This window comes from Mobula birostris, chromosome 20, assembly GCF_030028105.1.
Source record: "Mobula birostris isolate sMobBir1 chromosome 20, sMobBir1.hap1, whole genome shotgun sequence".
Classification (NCBI taxonomy): Eukaryota; Metazoa; Chordata; class Chondrichthyes; order Myliobatiformes; family Myliobatidae; genus Mobula; species Mobula birostris.
Genome location: NC_092389.1, coordinates 3560825 through 3582689, shown reverse-complemented (window position 1 = coordinate 3582689; position 21865 = coordinate 3560825). Strand labels below are relative to the sequence as shown.

At 42.6% G+C, this 21865-nt stretch overlaps 1 protein-coding gene across 2 annotated transcripts in view; it reads right to left on the bottom strand.

Annotated features, from left to right (window-relative positions):
* c2cd2l (c2cd2 like) overlaps positions 1–21865 on the bottom strand; it is a 154103-nt gene that overhangs the window by 5254 nt on the left and 126984 nt on the right. The window contains exons 5-12 of one of the 2 annotated variants that reach the window (XM_072283883.1): positions 19895–20008; positions 18138–18255; positions 16681–16804; positions 14592–14656; positions 5994–6121; positions 2343–2514; positions 1982–2074; positions 791–927 (exon numbers count right to left, since the gene is read on the bottom strand). In XM_072283883.1, coding sequence (XP_072139984.1) covers positions 791–927; positions 1982–2074; positions 2343–2514; positions 5994–6121; positions 14592–14656; positions 16681–16804; positions 18138–18255; positions 19895–20008 — 951 coding nt within the window. The remainder of the gene's footprint in view (positions 1–790; positions 928–1981; positions 2075–2342; positions 2515–5993; positions 6122–14591; positions 14657–16680; positions 16805–18137; positions 18256–19894; positions 20009–21865) is intronic. The other variant, XM_072283884.1, reaches the window with a different exon arrangement.

Below are 21865 nucleotides of genomic sequence, written 5' to 3'. Positions count from 1 at the left end.
TTTAAATTAAAGAGATAAAGATTAGCTGTATTTGCCACATGTACATCAAAACATAGAGTGAAATGTGTCTTCTGTGTCATATCAAATCAATGAGGATTGTGCCAGGGAGCAGCTTACAAGTGTCACCACGTTTCCAGCGTCAATGTGGCATGCCCACAACTTACTAAACCTAACCACACGTGTTTGGAATGTGGGAGGAAACTGGAGCAATAAAGGGGGACAGAAGATTCCTACGCAGCCCCTACAGAAATAGAAGCAGAAGGTAGCTATCTAATAATTCACACTTCATACCATCTGGCTTTCATTTTTATCCAGTAGATTCAAGAACAATCTTCTAGCTCCTTTCTGCAAGGATGTAGCCTGATAGAACAAATCAACAAAGATCACCTTGGTCTGCGAGTGAACTCTCAGATTAACCCCACTCTCCTGCCTTTTTTTCTCCCAGACATATCTGAAAACTCTGAATAGACCTGTCAATCAAACATATCCAAGCAGCAATTTGAACTTTTCATTGTTCCTATGGCCTTGAGGATTGCACATCACTGGTTTATCACCTGTGGCAATAAAACTCTTGTGTATCACAACAAACAATTGATTATGCAAAACTTAAGCAATAGCCTTGAGTTTTTGGACTGGTATTGACCATTAAGTTTTAATAGTTAACATTTTCTTCGAAAGCTGCTGCTTACATTTCTGCCTCTCAAATTGATGATATCGAGAAACCATTAAATGAACAACCCCACAAGCTGCTGAAACCAGTGCACATTGCTCATTAGTGGAGTAAGTTTACCTTTGAAACTCCTGAAATAATCAGTGTGCTGCGCTTGGTCGGTGTCTTCTTGCTAGGCTTGTTAGCAGATTCTGTCAGCTGCCGAATCGCAGTCTGTACAACCGGATCCAAACCATTAGCGAGGTGGTTGTCCACTACTGTCCAAACGTACAACGTTATCATTAGCATGGAAGCACGTGAGAGGGAGAAATGGACTGGAGGAAGTGTGGGGGGGGGGGGAGGGAAGTATGGGAGAGAGAGCTGGGGTGGAGGTAGGTGTAAAGAGAGAGTGGGAGGAGAAGGAAAGAAGGTGCGAAAGAATGAAGGGGGTAGTCAAAGACAGAAACACATGGGGAAGCAGAGAGACAGCTTGGAGGCTATAGGTGAATTCACCTTTAACCACCCATTCACACTGAAGGCGTGAGTTCAATTAATAGCAAAGGAAGTGTAGACACTACAACTAAATCAAAAAGAAAAACTGCTGGAAAATCTCAACATGTCAGGTAGTATCTGAAGGGAGAGAAACAGAAACACAAGCGATTCTGTAGATGTTGGAACTCCAGAGCTGTTTCTCTATACATATATTACCTGATATGTTGAGACTTTACAGTATTTCTTAACAACAACAGCTATTCTGGCTCCCCTCTTACCCCCTTTCTCTTCTCCTCACCTGCCCATCACCTCCCTCTGATGCCCTTCCTCCTTCCTTTTATTCCATGGTCCACGCTGCTTTCCTATCCACCTATCAGCTTCTAGTTTGTACTTCTTCCCCTAGCCCCACCTTCTTATTCTGGCTTCTTCCCCCTTCCTTTCCAGTCCTGATGAAGGGTCTCAGCCCAAAACATTGACTGTTTATTCATAACCATAAATGCTGCCTGACCTGCTGAGTTCCTCCAGCATTTTGTGTGTGTAGGTTACTCCTGATTTCCAGCATTTTATTTTCTCATTTTGTTCCAGTTCTATAGCATCTACACTTCCTTTGCTTTTTTATTTAAGCTTTTGGTGCTTTGCTTTGGCTAAAATGAGCAAAATTGGACTGGCAGTCTAACATGCGCTCTTTTCCACTTTTCTTTTCTATTGGAATAAATTAACATGTTTTAGGTGGTAAATCCAATATTGATCATTTTGTAAAAGTTAGAATTGTCTCAAAAGAGGCTATAATCCCAGAGGCTTTCATCCCTGAACTTGGGTTCTCAGTGCGACACAATTTACCGTTATTGGGAGGCTGACTCATGGGGCTATCATCCAACTTGATGTTTCTCTTCTCCGTTACTTCCACCTTGGAGGGTGACCTTGTGGGAGAATCTGAGGGCAAGGAGCACAGAAGTTAACAGACCGTTAGTTGAAAGGCTCTGATTCTGAATACACAGCTGCAGCTGTGTTTGAACACAAGTAGTAAGTGACTGCCATTGGTACAATGTATCTTGATAACATTAAAAAAGAGGTGGGTTACTTAACAAAAAAGTATTTGGAACTACCAGAAAGAAAAGGCACATTCAGCCAGCCAGCTCTAGAAATACAACAACTAGATGAGCTATTTCAATATGAAGACAATGGTAAATAGCAGCCTCACCTATTTTGCTATCCAATTTAGGCCTGGATTGGATGGTCGTTACTGTTGTCACTATGGTTCCATCAGGCATTACTGTTCGATCCATTTCAACCTTTTTCGTAGGGGTGACAGTTGTCCGCAGAGGGAGCAGTGACTGGGCTGGCTTGGGATCTGTTGGCTCCACGTAGATCAACTATGGGGAATAAACACAATGAGTGAAAAACACTGAATGATCTGTCTCTACTACCTCTCTATCTGTGCCTCTATTTTCCCAAGAGTAGTGATCAGTTAATGTTTCTTGGTTGCCATAATGTCCTGTCAATGGTCCCATCACCAGCTGGTCCTGAGGTCGATCAGAAGCCCGGAAGTTGAAGCCCAATGATCGAAGCCTTTGGCCTATGAGTCTGAAGTCCACTGGGTAAGTCCTGAGGCCTGTCCTGGAATTGCAGGACTCTGAGTTAGGGGGGGGGGGGGGAGGGAAGAGAGGGCTTATTTTGCTGCTGTTGTTTTGTTGTGTTGTGTTTTGCTCTCCTGAGCACTGTGGGCATGCTTTGTTGGTGCTGGAATGTGGCCACACTTACAGCCGGTCCACAGCACATCCTTTTATGTTGGTCATTAATGCCAATGATGCACTTCAGTCTGTTTTCATGTACATGTGATAAATAAATCTGAATTAAATTTATGCTATCTGCTCAAGAGCTATTCTTTGCATACAAACTTAGGCAGTGAAGATCAGTAGACTGTGAAGATAGGCAGGAACCATTACAGTTGAGATGCAGTTATTCTTTAGAGAAGGTCTTCAACTTGAAACACTAACATTCTGGCTCCAGTTACATTGCCTACCTTGAAGAGTTTTCAGTATTTATTGTTTTGATTTCAGATTTCTCACATCAGCAGTTTCTTGCTTTCACAGTGAAAACTCAAGAGACTGCAGATGCTGGAATTTGATGCAACAAATCTGACTGCTGGGGGACCTCAACAGGTCGAGCAGCATCTGTGGAGGCAGAGAGACGGTTGACATCTCAGTTTGAGACTCTGCATCAGGACTGAGAGTGTAGAGAAAAGAAAGACAGAAAGATTTGTCTTTATTTGTCACATGTACATCAAAACATACAGTGAAATGTGTTGGTTGCGTTAAATCAAATCAGCGAGAATTGTGCTGGACAGCCAGCATGTCGCCATACATCCAAATGCCCACAATTCACTAACCCGAACCATACTCCTTTGGAGGAAACCAGAGCACCCAGAGGAAACCCACAAGGTCATGGGCAAAGCATACAAACTCCTTTCAGAAAGCAGCGGAAACAAAGCCCGGTAAGGTGATTGCTGACGTTGTAATAGCATTACGCTAACCGCTACACTGCCATGCCATGGAGAAATAGCTAGAGTGAAGACTCAGACTTCTCCCTCTCACTTCTTTATGCTATCTGCCCTGTACAATCTCCCGTTTGATCTCCACCTGAAATATCAACCATTGCTTTGCCTCCTCAGATGTTGCCTGACCCATTGAGTAACTCCAGAAGCTTATCTTTTGCTGTCCCAATTCCTTGATATCTGCAGAGGCTGAGGTTTGAATATGAAGCCCGTCAGGCCCTTGGATGTTGGCTATTCACTAGTTGAATCAGAGGGTTAGAAATTACTGGTTTCTGTGTGAAATGTACGATATAGAGCGGCATTGGAAGTCAGTGAAAATCAAATTCCGGAAGATGACTATAGCATGCAGCCATTAATCTGTTTGCACAATTGCTGCAAGTGACTATGGATAATTTTCCACCTCAAGGCATTTTGGGCACCACAGTAGTGTAGTGGTTAGTGCAATGCTATTATTACAGCTTGAGGTGTTCCAGAATTTGGACTTCAATTCTGGCGCCATCTTCCCCATGGAATGTGTGGGTTTTCTCTGGGTGCTCTGGTTTCCTCCTACAGTCCAAAGACCAACTGGTCAGGTCCATTAATCATTGTAAATTGTTCTGGGATTAGGTTAGGGTTAATCAGGATTGTCAGAGGTTACTGGGGCAGTGTGGCTCAAAGGGCAGGAAGAGGCTACAACACACCGTATCACTGAGCAACCAAACAAATAAAACGTCACTGTTCTCAGCCTCACTCTTTATCAGTGCTGAGGGCAAGATGTTTGTGGACAACATGTCACAGCAACTATTTGCAAATATGTGCCACAAATGCAAATGAAAGCAAATAATTGGATCTTTTGATTTAGGTTTACTGCAGGGTCTTCTCGAGCATAGCAGAGCCTCCTCATTTCAGAATCAGAATCAGGTTTATTGTCACTGACACATATAAAATTTGTTAGTCTACAGCAACAGTACATTAGAATATAAAAATTTACCATAATAAATAAATAAACAGACAGCGCAGAAAGAGAGCAGCTCCTTTCACTTCTTTTTATTTCAGATGTGGTTCTGCTACTGTTGGAGCCTGTTATCTGCCTTCTGGTGTGTTTTAGGGCTGATTGGGCAATCTGGCGCTTTGCTGTCTCCGAGAAGGTACCACGATGCCACGAGCAAAGTGTGTGGCATGAAGCCTGGAGACGGGGTGGTGGGTGGGGGTGATGGCGAGCCCATGATCAACTCCATCTCTCGCTGATCAAAGCACCGAGGGAGACTAAAACCATTGAGGTGGGTACAGAGGTGAGCGGGTGTTCAGCGCCGTCTACCAGCCTCTTCTCGCTGCTGGTGAAGGAAGTGTCTGTGTGTGACTGTCTCTGTCTCCCTCTCACTCGCTGCTCCCAAGGGAAGGACCTTGCATTCGAATGATCTCTCTCTCTCTTGATGCCGTCGGAGGATGGTGCCAGAGCAGAAGTTTAATCGACACAGTTTGTGGATCGGACTCTAGTTCACGTTCATGATGAGTTCTAGTTTTTCTGGTTGCTCCTTTTTTTGTTGCAAGTTTGGAAGATTTTGAATCAGGGCATTCTGCAGAAAATGAACACTGCGCTGAACTGAAGTTTGCCTTTTGATTTTGTGTTTTCGCTAGCTTTTTTGCCGTTTGCGCGATTTGTTTATTTGCGCGTGGGGAGTGGGGCTTGAAGTTTTTTTCATTGTTCTTCTTTGTTTTGTGGCTGTCTGTGAGAAGATGAATCTCAGAGTTGTGTACTGTATACATACTTTGATAAGAAATGTATTTTGACTTTGAATCCTTTGAATTATCCATTCAGAAATCTGATGATGGAGAGGAGGAAGTTGTTCCTGAAACATAGAGTGTAGGTCTTTAGGTTCCTGTTCCTGGTAGTAATGAGAAGAGCGCATGTCCTAGGTGGAGGATGTCCTGGGTAATGATGGATGCTGCCTTTTGAAAATGCCCTCGATGGTGGGGAGAGTTGAGCCCGTGATGCAACTGGCTGAGTCTACAACCCTCTGCGTCCTCTTTTGATCCTGTGCATTGGAGCCTCCAGAGCAGGGGGTGAAACAACCAGTTGGAATGCTTTGTACATCAACAGGAGTTGCTCGAGTCTTTTGTAACATAGCAAATCTCTTCAAAATTCTAATGAGGTATAGCCACTGGTGTGGCTTCTTCCTGACTGAATCGATGTGTTGGGCCCAGGATAGATCCTTGGAGATGTTCCTCATTTAAGGAGGAACAGACACCCAGCAACATAGGAGAAATGAGGAAAATGAAATCAAATAACAAAGATGAAAGGCAGGAAAGTTAGACTACCTCCAGTGAGACTGATCCAGCGGAAGTACTCGACATTTCTGGAGAGGCTGCTAAGGGAAAGCTCTGGCATCCAGAAGGTGATCTCCGAGATAAATCCAGTGGGATCACACTCTGTCCCAATAATACATCTGGAAAAGAATAAACACGCATTTTGATGTATGACTGCCACCCACCCATGTCAGAAGATGCCTCAATACACTGGGGATCTTCACTCCCAACAGATGGCTTGTGATCTGCCTGCAATAGTCCAAGTTGGACTGCGACCAATCATCAAGAGGGAGTGCGTAAATAGAGCTACCTTTTCAATCAGGTCCGCGATCAAGATTTAAAAGGCAGAGCTTTGCGACAGTTTCTCTGAGTTGGACTGCGACCAATCAACGAGAGGGAGTGCGTAAATAGAGCTACCTTTTCAATCAGGTCCGCGATCAAGATTTAAAAGGCAGAGCTTTGCGGCAGTTTCTCTGAATTGGGCTGCGACCAATCAACAAGAGGGATTCATTAGAAAGGGCGAATAAAAGTAACGCAAGTGCGAGCGGAGCAGCCATTCTTTTGAGTGTGGCAGTGTTTGGAGTGGCTTTGGCAAGATCAGGCTTGGGTGAGGTAAAGTATTTGGTAAGTTTCTCTACTTTTGCTCTTATTTGTTCATTCTTCGTTAGGGCATTATAGATTAGTGAGAATGGCTCCAGGGGAAGTGTTTTGTACTGTATGTGGGAAATCTGGGAGACCTGCAGTCTCCTGGACAACCACGTCTGTACCAGGTGTACCGAGCTCCAGCTCCTCAGAGAACGTGTATAAGGGACTGGAGCTGCAGCTCGATGGCCTTCGACTCATACGGGAGAATGAGGATGTGATAGACAAGAGCTACAGGGAGGTTAGTCACCCCTAGGTTGCAGGAGACAGGTAACTGGGTGACAAACAGGAAAAAGAGGGAAAAGGGACAGCCAGTGCAGAGTGACTCCTGTGGCTGATCCCCTCAACTATAAGTACACCACTTTAGATACTATTGAGGTGGATGACCTACCGTGGGGGGGGGGGGGGGGGGGGGGGTGGCGGCTAGCCACAGTGACTGGGTCACTTGTACTGAGTCCGGTGCTGTGGCTCAGTACAGCAGGGAGGTGAAGAGGACTGCAGTGTTGATAGGAGATTCCTTAGTCAGAGGAACAGAGAGGAGGCTCAGTAGGCGCAATAGAGACACTTGGATGGTATGTTGCCTCCCTGGTGCCAGGGTCAGGGGTGTCTCGGATAGGGCATTCTCAAGGGTGAAGGGGAGCAGCCAGAAGTCTTGGTACATATTGGCACCAATGACATAGGTAGACAAGGTGAGGAGGTCCTGAAGAGAGATTTTAAGGAGCTAGGTAGAAAGGTGAAAAACAGGACCTCCAGGGTAGTAATCTCTGGATTGCTGCCTGAGCCATGTGCCAGTGAGGGTAAGAATACGATGATTTGGCAGGTGACTGTGTGGCTGAGGAACTGGTGCAGAGGGCCCAAAGAGAGGGCACATAATAGAGCAAAAATTAGTGGGAAGTTAGAGGATTGGGAAGTTTTTAAAATCCAACAGAAGGCAACTAAAAAGTCATTAAGAAAGATAAAGATAGAATATGAAAGTAAGGTAGCCAATAATATTAAAGAGAATACCAAAAGTTTCTTCAGATACATAAAGTGTAAAAGAGGTGAGAGTGGATATCGGACCACTGGAAAACGATGCTAGAGAGGTAGTAATGGGGAACATGGGAGTGGTAGTCAAATGAATTAGTATTTTGCATCAGTCTTCACTATGAAAGACACTAGCAGTGTGGTGGAAGTTCCTGAGTGTCAGGGGTCAGAAGTGTATAAACTTGTTGTTACTAGGGAGAAAGAACTTGGGAAACTGAAAGGTCTGAAGGTACAGTCCCTATATAAAAAGTATACCCTCCCCTCCCCCAGAAATTTTCATGTTCTATTGTTTTACAACATTAAATCACATTGGATTTAATTTGGCTTTTTTTATACTGATTAACAGAAAAGACACTTTCATGTGAAAGTGAAAACAATTTTCTACAAATTGGTTTAAATTTATTACAATTATTAAGCACAAAATTATTTATTTATTTATTTATTTATTGCATAATTACTCATCCCTTCAAGTCAGTATTTAGTAGGTGTACCTTTGGCAACAAAGTCTGTGTGGATAGGTCTCTATCAGCTTTGCACATCTGGACACTAATTTTTCCCCACTCTTTACAAAACTGCTCAAGCTCTGTCAGATTGCACGGAGATCATGAAGGAACAACCCTTTTCAAGTCCAGTCACAAATTCTTAATGGGATTGAGGTCTGGACTCTGACTTGACCACTCCAGGACATCAACTTTGTTGTTTTTGAGCCATTCCCGTGTAGCTTTGGCTTTATGCTTGGGGTCATTGTCTTGCCGGAAAACAAATCTTCTCCCAAGTCGCAGCTCTCTTGCAGACTACATCAGGTTTTCCTCCGGGATTTTCTTGTTTTTTTTTCGCTTCATTCATTTTACCCTCTACCTTCACAAGCCTTCCAGAGCCTGCTGCAGCGAAGCATCCCCACAGCATGATGCAGCCACCACCATGCTTCACAGTAGGGATGGTGTGTTTTTGATGATGTGCAGTGTTTGGCTTATGCCAAACATAGCGTTTAGTCTGATGGCCAAAAAGCCCAATTTTTATTTCATCAAACCATAGAACCTTCTTCCAGCTGATTTCAAAGTCTCCCACTTGCCTTCTGGCAAACTGTAGCCTCGATTTCATGTGAGTTTTTTTCAACAGTGGCATTCTCTTTGCCACTCTCCCATAAAGCTGCAACTGGTGGAACACCTGGGCAACAGTTGTATGTGCAATCTCTCCCAACCCAGGCACTGAAGCTCGTAACTCCTCCAGAGTTGTCATAGTGGTCTCCCTCGCTAGACCCCTTCTTGCATGGTCACTCAGTTTTTGAGGATGGCCTGCTCTAGGCAGATTTACAGCTGTGCCATATTCTTTCCATTTCTTGATGATTGACTTAACTGTACTCCAAGGGATATTCAGTGACTTGGAAATGTTCTTGTGTCCACCTCCTGACTTGTGCTGTTCAATAACCTTTTCACAGAGTTGCTTAAAGTGTTCTTTTTGTCTTCAGGGTGTAGTTTTTGCCAGGATACTGACTCACCAGCAATTGGACCTTCCAGATACAGGTCTACCTTTACTACAATCAATTAAAGCACCTTGAATGCACACGGTGATCTCCATTTAACTAATTACGTGACTTCTAAAATCAATCGGCTAAACCAGTGATGATTTGGTGTGTTATATTAAAGGGGGTGAATACTTATGTAATCAATTATATTTTGTTTTATATTTTAATTAATTTAGAATACTTTGTAGAGATCTGTTTTCACTTTGACATGAAAGTGTCTTTTTCTGTTGATCAGTGTCAAAAAAAAAAGCCAAATTAAATCCACTGTGATTCAAAGTTATAAAATAATAGAACATGTAAACTTCCAAGACAGGGCTGAATACTTTTTATAGGCACTGTAGATAAATCACCTGGACCAGATGTTGTATACCCCAGTAGTCCAAAAGAGGTGACTGAAGAGATTGTGGAGGCATTAGTAATGATCTTTCAAGATTCTCTAGATTCTGGCATAGTTCTGGAAGATTGTAAAATTGCAAATGCCACCACACTCTTCAAGAAGGGAGAGAGAAGAAGAAAGGAAACTATAGGCCAGTTAGTCTGACCTCAGTGGTTGGGAAGATGTTGAAGCTGATTATTAAGGATATGATTTTGGGATACTTGATAAAATAGGCCATAGTCAGCATGGTGGAATTCTTTGAAGAAGTCACAAGCAGGATGGACAAGGGAGAATTGGTAATCTTGTGTTTTTCAGAAAGCCTTTGACAAGGTGCCACAGATGAGGCTGCTTCACAAGTTAAGAGCCCATGGTATTACAGGAAAAGGTACTAACATGGATAAAGCAGTGGCTGATTGGCAGGAGGCAAAGAGTAGGAATAAAGGGAACTTTTTTCTGTTTGGCTGCCAGTGACTAGTGTTGTTCCACAGGGGTCTATGTTGGGACCGCTTCTTTTTACGTTATATGCCAATGATTTGGATGACAGAATTGTTGAGTTTGTTGCAAAATTTGCAGACAATATGAAGATAGGTGAAGGGGCAGGTAGTGTTGAGGAAGTAGAGAGGCTATATAAGGACTTAGACAGAGTAGGAGAATAGGCAAAGAAATGGCAGATGGAATTGTATGGTCATGCACTTCGGTAGAAGAAATGAAAGGGTTGACTATTTTCTAAATGGGGAGAAAATACAAAAATCTGAGGTGCAAAGAGACTTGAGAGTCCTTGTGCAGGATTCACTAAAAGTTCATTTGCAGGTTGAGCCTGTGGTGAGGAAGGCAAATGCAATGTTAGCAGTCATTTCAAGAGAACTAGAATACAAAAGCAAGGATGAAATGTTGAGGCTTTATAAAGCACTAGTGGGGTCTCACTTGGAGTATTGTGAGCAGTTTTGGGCCTCTTATCTTAGAAAGGATGTGCTGAAAGTGGAGACTGTTCAAAGGACGTTCACAAAACTGACTCCAGGATTGAACGTCTTGTCATATAAAGAGTGTTTGATGGCTCTGGGCCTGTATTCACAAGAACTCAGAAGAATGAGGTGTAATTTCATCGAGACCTATTGAATGTTGAAAGGTTTTGATAGTGTGGATGTAGAGAAGATGTTTCTTATGGTGGGAGAATCTAGCACCAGAGGATACAGCCTCAGAATAGAAGTGTGTCCTTTTAGAACAGAGACAAGAAGGAATTTCTTTAGCCAGAGAGTGGTGAATCTGTGGAATTCCTGCCACAGGCAGCTCTGGAGGCCAAGTCTTTATGTATATTTAAGGCAGTGGTTGATTGATTCTTGAGTAGTCAGGGCATCAAAGGTTACGGGGAGAAGGCAGGAGATTGGGGCTGAGAGGAAAAATGGATCAACCATGATGAAATGGTGGAGCAGACTCGATGGGCCAAATGGCCTAATTCTGCCACTATATCTTATGGTCATGTAGTCTTCTTCCGTCATAGCGTGGCACAGCTTATCAGCGTATTGCGTTACTGCATCACCCAGTTCTATCACCTTAAATTTCAGTATATTCCTGTGACCTGGGATACAATCTGACAGATACAGCATTCCTGATTCCTGAAGTTTTTCATTCCCTACAACCCCATTTGTGTGTGTTCTTCAAGATTTCTAGCATGTGCAGAATCTCCTATGTTTATAACCCCACTAGTAATTCACATTTCCACCTCCCTGCCCCCAATCATTCACAACCTTCTTACAGAGCAGTGCCAAGAGAATCAGACACAATATTCTAGTTGGGATGAAAGAGATTCAACCTAGCTTCTTCGCTTACCATAAGGAAAGAAAATGGTAGAAAAACAACATTGTCAGATTACAGTCACTTTATATACAAGCAAAATTCTGCAATATCTACAGTCCACTGTAAGGGAGCTTATTATTAATGGTTGGATTGCTGCATTTCAGATTTAATAGAAGTGACATTGAGTTAGAACTGGGGTGAAAATCCTTTGCTATAAATATTTTTTTTCATGGAAGAGACTCAAGGGCAGTAGAGAAGTTCAGCAGTTAATGCTGCTGCACCACTGGGCAGACCCAGGATCAATCTTCCTCTCAGGTGCTCTCTGCTTGGATTTGGTACATTCTCTCTGTGATTACATAGGCTTCCTCTAAGACAAGCGCTCAATTTCCTTACACATCCTGAAGACATGGTGATAGATTAGACCATAAGACAAAGGAGCAGAATTAGCCATCTGGCTCATTGAGTCTGCTCCCATTCAATCATGACTGATCCTTTTTTTTTTAAATCTCCTCCTCGTTCCCAGTTCTTCGCCTTCTCCCTGTAACCTTTGATGCCATGTCCATTCAAGAATTATCAATTTCTGCCTTAAATACACCTAATGACCTGGCCTCCACAGCTGCATGTGGCAACAACTTCACCACCCTTTGGCTAAAGAAATTTCTCCACATCTCTGTTTTAACTGGACACCCTCCTATCCCGAGGCTGTGCCCTCTTGTCCTAGACTCCCCCACCATGGGAAACATCCTTTCCACATCTACTCTGTCTAGGCCTTTCAACATTCAAAAGCTTTCAATGAGATTCCCCCTCATCCTTCTGAATTCCAGCGAGTACAGACCCAGAGCCAAACGTTCCTCGTATGATAACCCTTTCATTCCTGGAATCATCCTTGTGAACCTCCTCTCTACCCTGTCCAATGCCAGCACATCTCTTCTAAGATGAGGGGCCCAAAACTGTTCACAATACTCAAGGTGAGGCCTCACCAATGCCCTATAAAGACTCAGCATCACATCCTTGCTCTTGTATTCTAGACCTCTTGAAATTAATGCTAACATTGCATTTGCCTTCTTCACCACCGACTCAACCTGCAAGTTAACCTTCAGGATGTTCTACACAAGGACTCCCAAGTCCCTTTGCTTCTCAGATTTTTGGATTTCCTCCCTGTTCAGAAAATAGTCTGCACATTTATTTCTACTACCAAAGTGCATGATCATGCATTTTCCAAGATTGTATTTCATTTGCCACTTTCTTGCCCATTCTCCTAATCTGTCCAAGTCCTTCTGCATCCTACCTGTTTCCACAACACTACCTACCTCTCCACCAATCTTCGTAGATTAATTGGCTACTGTAAATTACTTCAGTGTTGTGGACTTTTGGAGAATTACAGGGGAATTGGTGGGTGTGAGAGGGAAAATAGTTTACAGGGAAATGAGAGAGAATGGCATTGATGGAAAGCTGGCAGAAACTTCCCTTATGTTGTGAGAACAACATTAAATAAGGGAACCATGAGGAATAAACAATGGGTATAAGTAAATGTACAATAGTAACTCAATCACGAATACCAACTCTTGTATACCTACTAGTGCTGCACTTCCTAAAATCAAATCAACTTGTCCTTCAATTGGCTCACAAGCTGCACAAAATCTAGTCTGACACCACTCAGCAGCATCTGAAATGTGACTAAACTGGGGCTAATACTGAACTTTCAGGTACATGTAAAAATCCTTGCACAAAGAAGAGAAAGTCTGCGGTTTCTGGAAATCCAAAGCAACACACACAAAATGCTGGGGGAACTCAGCAGGCCAGGCAACATCTATGGAAAAGAATACAATGGGCGTTTCGGGCTGAGACTTTTCATCAGGACTGGAAAGGAAGAGGAGAAGTCAGAGTAAGAAGGTGGGGGGAGGAGGAAGTACAAGGTGTTAGGTGATAGGTGAATCTGGGAGGTCGGGGAGGGGGAGGGGTGAAGTAACGAGCTGGGAAGTTGATGGGTGAAAGAGATACAGGGCTGGAGAAGGGGGAGTCTGATAGGAGAGGACAGAAGGCCATGGAAGAAAGAAGAACAGGGAGGAGCACCAGAGGGAGGTATTGGGCAGGTAAGGAGATAAGGTGAGAGAGGCAAAGGGGGATGGGGAATGGTGGGGGGGGGTGGAGTTCAGGAAATCGATGTTCATGCCATCAGGTTGGAGGCTACCTAGATGGAATACAAGGTGTTGTTCCTCCAACCTAAGTGTGGCCTCATCTCAACAGTAGAGAAGGCCATGGATTGACATATCGGAATGGGAATGGGAAGTGGAATTAAAATGGGTGGCCACTGGGAGATCCCACCTCTTCTGGCCAAACACAGTAAATGACTCCAACAGACTCACAGGTGAAGTGTCGCCTCACCTGGAAGGATTATTTGGGGCCTTGAATGGTGGTAAGGGAAGAGGTCTAGGGGAAAATGTAGCACTTGTTCCACTTGTAAGGATAGGTGCCAGGAGGGAGATCAGTGGGGAGGGATGTGGGGGGGGACGAATGGACAAGGGTGTCACACAGGGAGGGATCCCTGCAGAAAGCAGAAAGTGATTGGGAGAGGGTGGGGGTGGGAAAGATGTGCTTGGTGGTGGGATCCCATTGGAGATGGCGGATGTTCCAGAGAGTTAAGTGCTGGACGCGGAGGTTTGCATGCTTCAATGACCGATAGAGCTACGTTGGCTGGAGCCAGGGCAAAGGCTAGATACCAGACTAAGAGTGTTCTGGTCCTCTGGGTTCAGAGGTTCAGCTTAGGGCTAACAACCTTGACTGGTAAAACAAATCTATAACAGAAACATCAATGACAAATCTTTCTACATCTGAGTGCGATTCTATTCCACCCAGGACTTGCATGACTAACAGTAGTGAATACCAAGAAGAAGCAACTGGCATGATGAAGGAAGCCCTGAACACCGCCAAGACTAAGACCAAAACTGGTTGGCCAAGGACAGGTTGAAATGAAGGACCTCCATTGTTTCCCTAAATGCCAGTAGCGTGACAGGCAGAAAGTAAATAAATAAATTAACCTACTAACCGGTACATCTTTGGATTGTGGGTGGAAACCAGAGCACCCAGAGGAAACTTACACGTGCACAGGAAGGAATGTACAAGCTTGCTTACAGAGGACTTGGAACTGAACTGCAACACCTCAAGCTGTAATAGCGTCACGCTAACCGTGATACTACTGTGGCAGCCCAAGTTGTTGTTGAGGACCTTCTTGCTTCAAATGCATACTTACTCTCACTTTGCTCTGTCTTCTCCAGGACTTTCACTTTCATCTCCTTGGTTTCTGCTCCCAATTCACTAGCAAAGAACATGAAATACATCAGGAAATTAGTCAAGACATAACAGAGAAGTGTTTAATTCCAGGAACTATTGTGGTGGTGGGTGGGGGGGGGGGGGGGCAGAGAATAGGAATAGGTCATACCAATTAGACATCTCTTTCAAACCAGCAGCACAGGTGCCATGCAGTGAAAGACCTCTTTGTGTGCCACCTGTTTCCATGACCTAAGGTGACTCCACTTCACTTGGAGGTGTAATATTAACTGCACTGAATGTTCACCAAAATGAGAATGAATATACTAGGTAATGCCTAGATTCAACACTTGTTTTTAAAAGTGTATTCACAGGATGTGGTGAGAGACAATGCCAACATTTATCGTTCAACCCTAATTGCCCCTGAACTGAGTGGATATTTGGATCAGTTAGAAATCAACCGCACTGCAGTGAATCCTGAGTCAGGCCAGGTAAGGACAGCAAACAGTCTTTCCAGAAGAAAGGTAGTCAACTAAATGTGGTTTTTTAAAAAAAACAGTTTAATAGTCTTATGGTCACCATTAAGTTACAAGCTCGTAGTAAATATATTCAGACATAGGAGCAGAATCAGGCCACTTGGTCCATTGAGACTGCTCTACCATTTGATCATGGCTGATTTATTTTCCCTCACAAACCCCATTGTCATGCCTTCCCTCTGTAAGCTTTGATGACACTACTAGTCAAGAACCCATCAATCTCTGCTTTAAATATACCCAATGACCCAATTTTAATTGTTGAATTTAAAAACCCCAGGTACCACACAGGGATTTGAACTCATGTTTCCAGATTAATAGGGCATGTCCCTCGGTGTTAGTCTATCAAGTCAATGGAAGACAATTCTCACCTGTGACGTTCCTGACCACAATGTTTTGCCTAATTTTGTTTTGCGTAGACTGTCTCAGTACACTTAACTGGTTCTCGTCATTTACTGCCTATCTCTCAATGCTCAGGGAACAGAATGATAAATCATCAAAAAGGTGTTCTATCTACTAGAATGAGGGTGATATAAGAAGTATTGGTAACACTGGACTGGAGTTGAATTTTTTTGACAGTTTACCTTTGTTGCTGAATGGAGCTGGGTGTTCATAAGTTTGGTACAATGACTTGCACTGTAGGAGGGAACATAATAAGATGACCAGAGTAATGACCCACCAAGCCACCAAGAACATAATAATAGTTTTCTGAAAAAAAAGCCTTAATAGAATTTTTGATGATTCTTCTGCATTTAACCACCTCTCTCACCACAAATACCTGACGGGACCAGGTCTTCTCCAAGATACTCCTTCCCTTTCATTCTTGTTTCCCTGAATTATTTTTCACTCAAATAATCAAAGGAATTTGTTAATAACTACATGTTGACTGTTCCTCCAGTACTGGGTGCTTCCAGTCCCATTTCACATCCCAGACCTTACTCTACCATCATAGGCAAATCAGATGTTGACTTTACTCAGTTTCTATATGCTGTGGGTTATTGGGCAGCGATGAGCACCAGCAGATCCCACTCAATCCTAGGTAATATTACAAATGCTACATTATCTTTCTCAGATGCTATTTTTCTCCTCCTCTCCCCCCCCCCACCTATAACCTTGGTTGATTTGGAACTCCCCAATCCAAATACTTCTCTCTCATTGTACCATTGGCTTTTTCTCTTCATTGCCTTGTTTATGTATAATTTACATACCACTTACATTTTCTGTGCTGCTGTCCAACTCTACGTGCTGCAAGCAAGTTTTTCATTGTACCTGTAACCTTGCTGTGCTCATCTATTTGACAATAAATTTGACTCAACGTGACTTGAACTAATGGTCAGAACATAAAGGTCTACTCATCTTAGATACACATTTCAGAATTTTTAGATGGTTAATACATCCTGTGATCGATATGCAAAAGTTCTTCATGGAAATCCAAAACTTTCTCTGCCCTATAGCTATCCATATATGGGAAGATTCTGGAAGTTGAGATTCTTTGTCTTGCAGTAAGATATACAAGATGAATGTGTAAAAATTGCTTACAAGGTTAGTTCATCGTTCCACTTCAGATCAGTGCTTGGGCTCTGAGATGTGGGTGTCACAGATCTGGTTCTTTTCAGCTGTGCAGGCCTATCAAGCTCCATCACACAGCACAGTTCTCCACCACCTGCAAATGAGGAGATAGTGACATCAGAATAGTATACCTGTAATCCGTGACTATCACACAGCAGAACTGTACAGCCATAATCTATGACTACAACAATATTCTAACTGTAATTAAGATGTTTGATGTTGGCCAGTGATTAGAAGTTTGAAGATTCTCGGTGCAAGTCCCACTACAGTTGGTGCACATGATCTGTTCCGAAATTTTAGTATAAAATGGAGTGGGTGCTGCAATGTTGGAGATGATGCCTTTTCAATGAATTCTCCAGGAAAGCTCTGAGAATGTCCTAATATTTTGTTTTGAAGAAATGTGGACATCTTATCCAGGATCAATTTTCTCCAACTAAGACTGCAAAAATAGCTCATTGATTTTGGTGTCCCAAAAATACTTCCGTTAACTGTAAGGTTGTGTTCGGAAGTACTTGATTGGATGTGAAGCAATTTCACTCACACCAAGCATGTGAAAGAAAATTGACAATATAGTTTATTTCTGTAACTGTCTACTTCTTATGGATTTAATACCTGTTACAATTTCCCACATCACTGCCTCCTACCATCATTCAACAGTCAACAGTTAATGGGAATCCAGTCAACAACCTCCTGCCAATTTCTCTACTGGAAGGGAAAGGCTTGGCCTGTTATTTACCAGTTAACTTTGATTACGACTAAAGCAAAATGGATGATGAACACATTGCCTCTCCTCCAACTCAAAGGTGATATTTTCTTAATATTTTCTTTGATGTCATTCTCTTCTCTGTTTTGTCACTATAGGTGTCAGATGTCCTGTAAAAGGCCATTTAAATTGCCAAGGTTACCTGACCTTTGACACCTAGTGTCACCAAGGTGTTAAGCCACCTGTGGCTAGTTTGACTGCACGCTTGTGCCATATTCTTGCACAGATGCGTGGTGACACCAGGAACAGGGACTCAAGAAGATTTTCAGTACTGACGAGATGGTGATGTGATAAAGGTCTTCTGAATAATGAAGAGCTACGTTGTGGTAAATAACCATAGGTTGCTCAGGAACAAAACAAGAACAATCTTAAAAGGATTTTATTTGTTTTGATAATTCTTTGTCAGATGCAGAATTCCTAGATTGCTCAGAAAGAATCATTGTTTAAAGTTACAGAATAATAATAGAGAGAAGAACAGAACAGGGAATGAGACTAAACAAATAACAGCACAGGTTTGTGGGCAGCATCTTTTTATGCACGCCATTCTGTAGGGATCTAATCCAGGAACACCAAGTGATCTAATTCTTTCCATCAATAATTGTGAGGCACTCCAAGAACCACCAAATTATGGGATGAATTGTTTCATGTAATCCAAAAGCCTTACCCACTTCTTCCACTCTGCTGATATTGGCCTTCAGCTGTCTGACCACCAGTTTACCCGCAGCATTAAGTGCGATCTTTGATGGAGGAGTCGAGGCTTTACCAGGTTTCTCCCCTGCCACCTAAGTGGAAGGAGAAAAGCAGTTACTTGGACAAATTTGAAGTGTGGCACAGTAGCACGACGGCTAGCACAACGCCCCTCAGTGGCAATTATCACCAACTAGGCTTCAATTTAAGGGCATCCCTTTAGAACAGAGATGAGAAGGGATTCCTTTAGCCAGAGGGTAGTGAATCTATGGGATTCATTGCCACAGATGGCTGTGGAGGGCTAGTCATTGGGTATATTTAAAATGGAGGTTGATAGGTTCTTGATTAGTAAGAATGTCAAAGGTTATGGGGAGAAAGCAATAGAATGGGGTTGACAGAGATAATAAATTAGCTATGATGGAATGGCAGAGCAGAATCCATGGGCTGAATGGCCTAATTCTGCTCCTATGTCTTATGGTCTAATTCACACCACTGTCTGTAAAGAGTTTGTATGTTTTTTCCTGTGACCACAAGGGTTTCCTCCCACATTCCAAAGACATACAATTTAGGTTTAATGAGTTGTGGCCATGCTATGTTGGTGCCAGAAGCATGGCGACACTTGCGGGCTGCCTCAGCACACTCTTGGACTGTGTTGGTCTTTGACACAAACAACTCATTTCACTGTATGTTTTAATGTTTCAATGTACCTATGACAAACAACGTGAATCTCTTTAAATTTGCCCAAATTCTACTGTGGCAATGACAAGGTTTCATGGTCCCCATTATAGATACCAACCTCAGTGGGAATGGGAACTCTGAAAATTCGTTCAAATCACTAGATTTCCAGCAACACGCTGTTGTATCAATATAGAGTCATAGAGCACTACAGCACAGACACAAGCCTTTTGTTCCATCTAGTCTGTGTCAAACTGTTATTCTACCTAGCTCCATTGACCCACACCTGGATCATAGCCCTCACATTTACGTACTTATCCAAACTTCTCCTAACATTTGCAATTGAACCCACATCCACCACTTTCACTGGCAGATCACACCGTCTAAGTGAAGATGTTCCTCCTCAGCTTCCCATTTCACCCTTAACCCATGTCCTCCAGTTCTAGTCTCACCCAACCTCAGTGGAAAAAGAATGCTTGCAATTACCCTATGTATATCCCTCATAATTTTGTATTATCTCCCTAAGATCATCCTCCTATGCTCCAGGGAATAAATTCCTAACATGTTGAACCTTTCCCTATAACTCAGATCCTCAAATCCTAGCAACATCCTTGTAAATGTTCTCTGTATGAATATCAGCTGCATAATCACCACCGAGGGAGCAGTGGAGGCAGCAATGTCCTCAAAATTCTAAACACAAAGAAGACAAGAGAAGACAGTGCAGGGACTAACACAAACTAAACTGCAAACCTTCTGCAGATCATTAAGAACTGTAAGGATTCTAAATATTCAATCTCACGATGGTTTCCTGCCATAAGCCCTTTGCAATATTCAACACTACCGACCTCAACAGGGCTCAACATTGGCAGAGTGGTACAATGGCCAGCAAATGCAATTCTGCCTATTGACGCCCTATTATATCCAATTTAACACTTGCATTACTCTAAAAAATGCTTTTCAGCAATATCTATGAGGCTCCATCTTCTGAAGTAGTTAGAAAGGGTATAAAGAACTCAACCCTATTTTAGGAGATATCTCCAATACACAGATACTACCTACCAATGTGTTTGTGATGTGTGCCTCGAGATTGATCAACATGGCTGGATTGGTGCTGATGATTGTATCCTCAATCAATTCTTTGATGGTGGAGATGTCTGCTTTCCCATCATTCTCCTGCCCAGACAAAAGTTCAGGTAAATAATCCAGCATTTCCCTTGGAAAATCAGCATGCTAGTAGAAAATGGAACACAAACCCTCCCTACACAGTCAACAGAATTGATATCAATCATAATTTGTATTATAACATAGAACATTACAATACAGTACAGGCCCGTCAGCCCATGATGTTGTGCTGACCTTTTAACCAATTCCAAGATCAATCTCATGTCACATGCCGGTGATAATAAACCTGATTCTGATCTAACCCTTACCTCCCGCATAACCTTTCAATTTTCTTTCATCCATGTGCCTATCTCTTATATGTTCCTAATGTATCTGTCTCTACCACCACCCCTGGCAGGGTGTTTCACGCGCTCACCCCTATCTGTGTTAAAAAAAAACACTACCTCTGACATCCTCCCTCTATTTTCCTCCAATCACCTTAAAATTATGACTTCTCATATTAGTTATTTCAACCCTGGGAAATAGTCTCTGGCTGTCCACTCTATCTATACTCCTTATCATCTTGTACATCTCTAATCCTCCTTTGATCCAGATAGAAAAGCCCTAGCTTGCACAACCTATCCTCACAAAACATGCTCTCTAATCCAGACAGCATCCTGATAAATTTCCTCTGCACCCTCTCTAAAGCTTCCACATTCTTCCTATAAATTATGTGACCGGAAATGAAACATAATACTCCAAGTATGCTCTAACCAGGATTTTACAGAGCTGCAACATAACCTCGTGGCTCTTGAACTCAGTCCCCTGACTCATGAAGGTCAAAACATCAAATGCCTTCTTAACCACCCTATCAACTTGTGCGGCAACTTTGTGGGATCTGTAGACATGGACCCCAGGATCTCTCTGTTTCTCCACAGTGCTGAGAATCCTGCCATTAACCCTGTACCCTGCCTTCCAGTTTAACCTTCCAAAGTGAATCACTTCGCACTTTTCTGGATTGAACTTCAGAAATCGGTTGAGACATCTGCTGAATAGAAGTCTGGTAAAGGAAGAAACAAGGCAACATGAACCAACATAATTAAATACATACCTAAAGAAGTACCAATTTGCGCTACACCTGGCTACAAATTTTGTGAATGTGATATATGCATAACTGCAATGCATTGTCTTACAAATGTAAAACCTGGAAGATCAATTTCCACACAGTAATACCTTTAAAATGCATGGTGTACCAATAACGTTTAAGTAACATGAAACACAATGTTGCTGGTACTTTATAGATTAATGAGGTTTTATTGCTATCATTTTTAAATACACGATCCAGAGAATAGGGAAGCCACTTTTATGCCAATTGATCATTAATTTAATATGTACATACAGAGGGGGAAAGTCATTTTCCAAAGTAAATGCCCAAATTGTATAGGAATTCACTTTCAAATACTCAAGAAAGTACAATTGAAGTCAGAAGTTTACATACACCTTAGCCAAATACATTTAAACTCGGTTTTTCACATTTCCTGACACTTAATCCTAGAAAACATTCCCTGTCTTAGGTCAGTTAGGATCACTACTTTAATTTAAGAATGTAAAATGTCAGAATAATAGTAGAGAGAATGATTTATTTCAGCTTTTATTTCTTTCATCACTTTCTCAGTGGGTCAGAACTTGGGTCAAATGTTTTGGGTTGCCTTCCACAAGCTTCTCATAGTAAGTTGCTGGAATCTTGTTCCATTCCTCCAGACAGAACTGGTGTAACTGAGTCAGGTTTGTAGGCCTCCTTGCTCGCACATGCTTTTTCAGTTTTGCCTACAAATTTTCTATCGGATTGAAGTCACAAAATGATGTCAAGTCTGGTTCATCCTTGGGAGCAATTTCCAAACGCCTGAAGGTATCACATTCATCTGTACA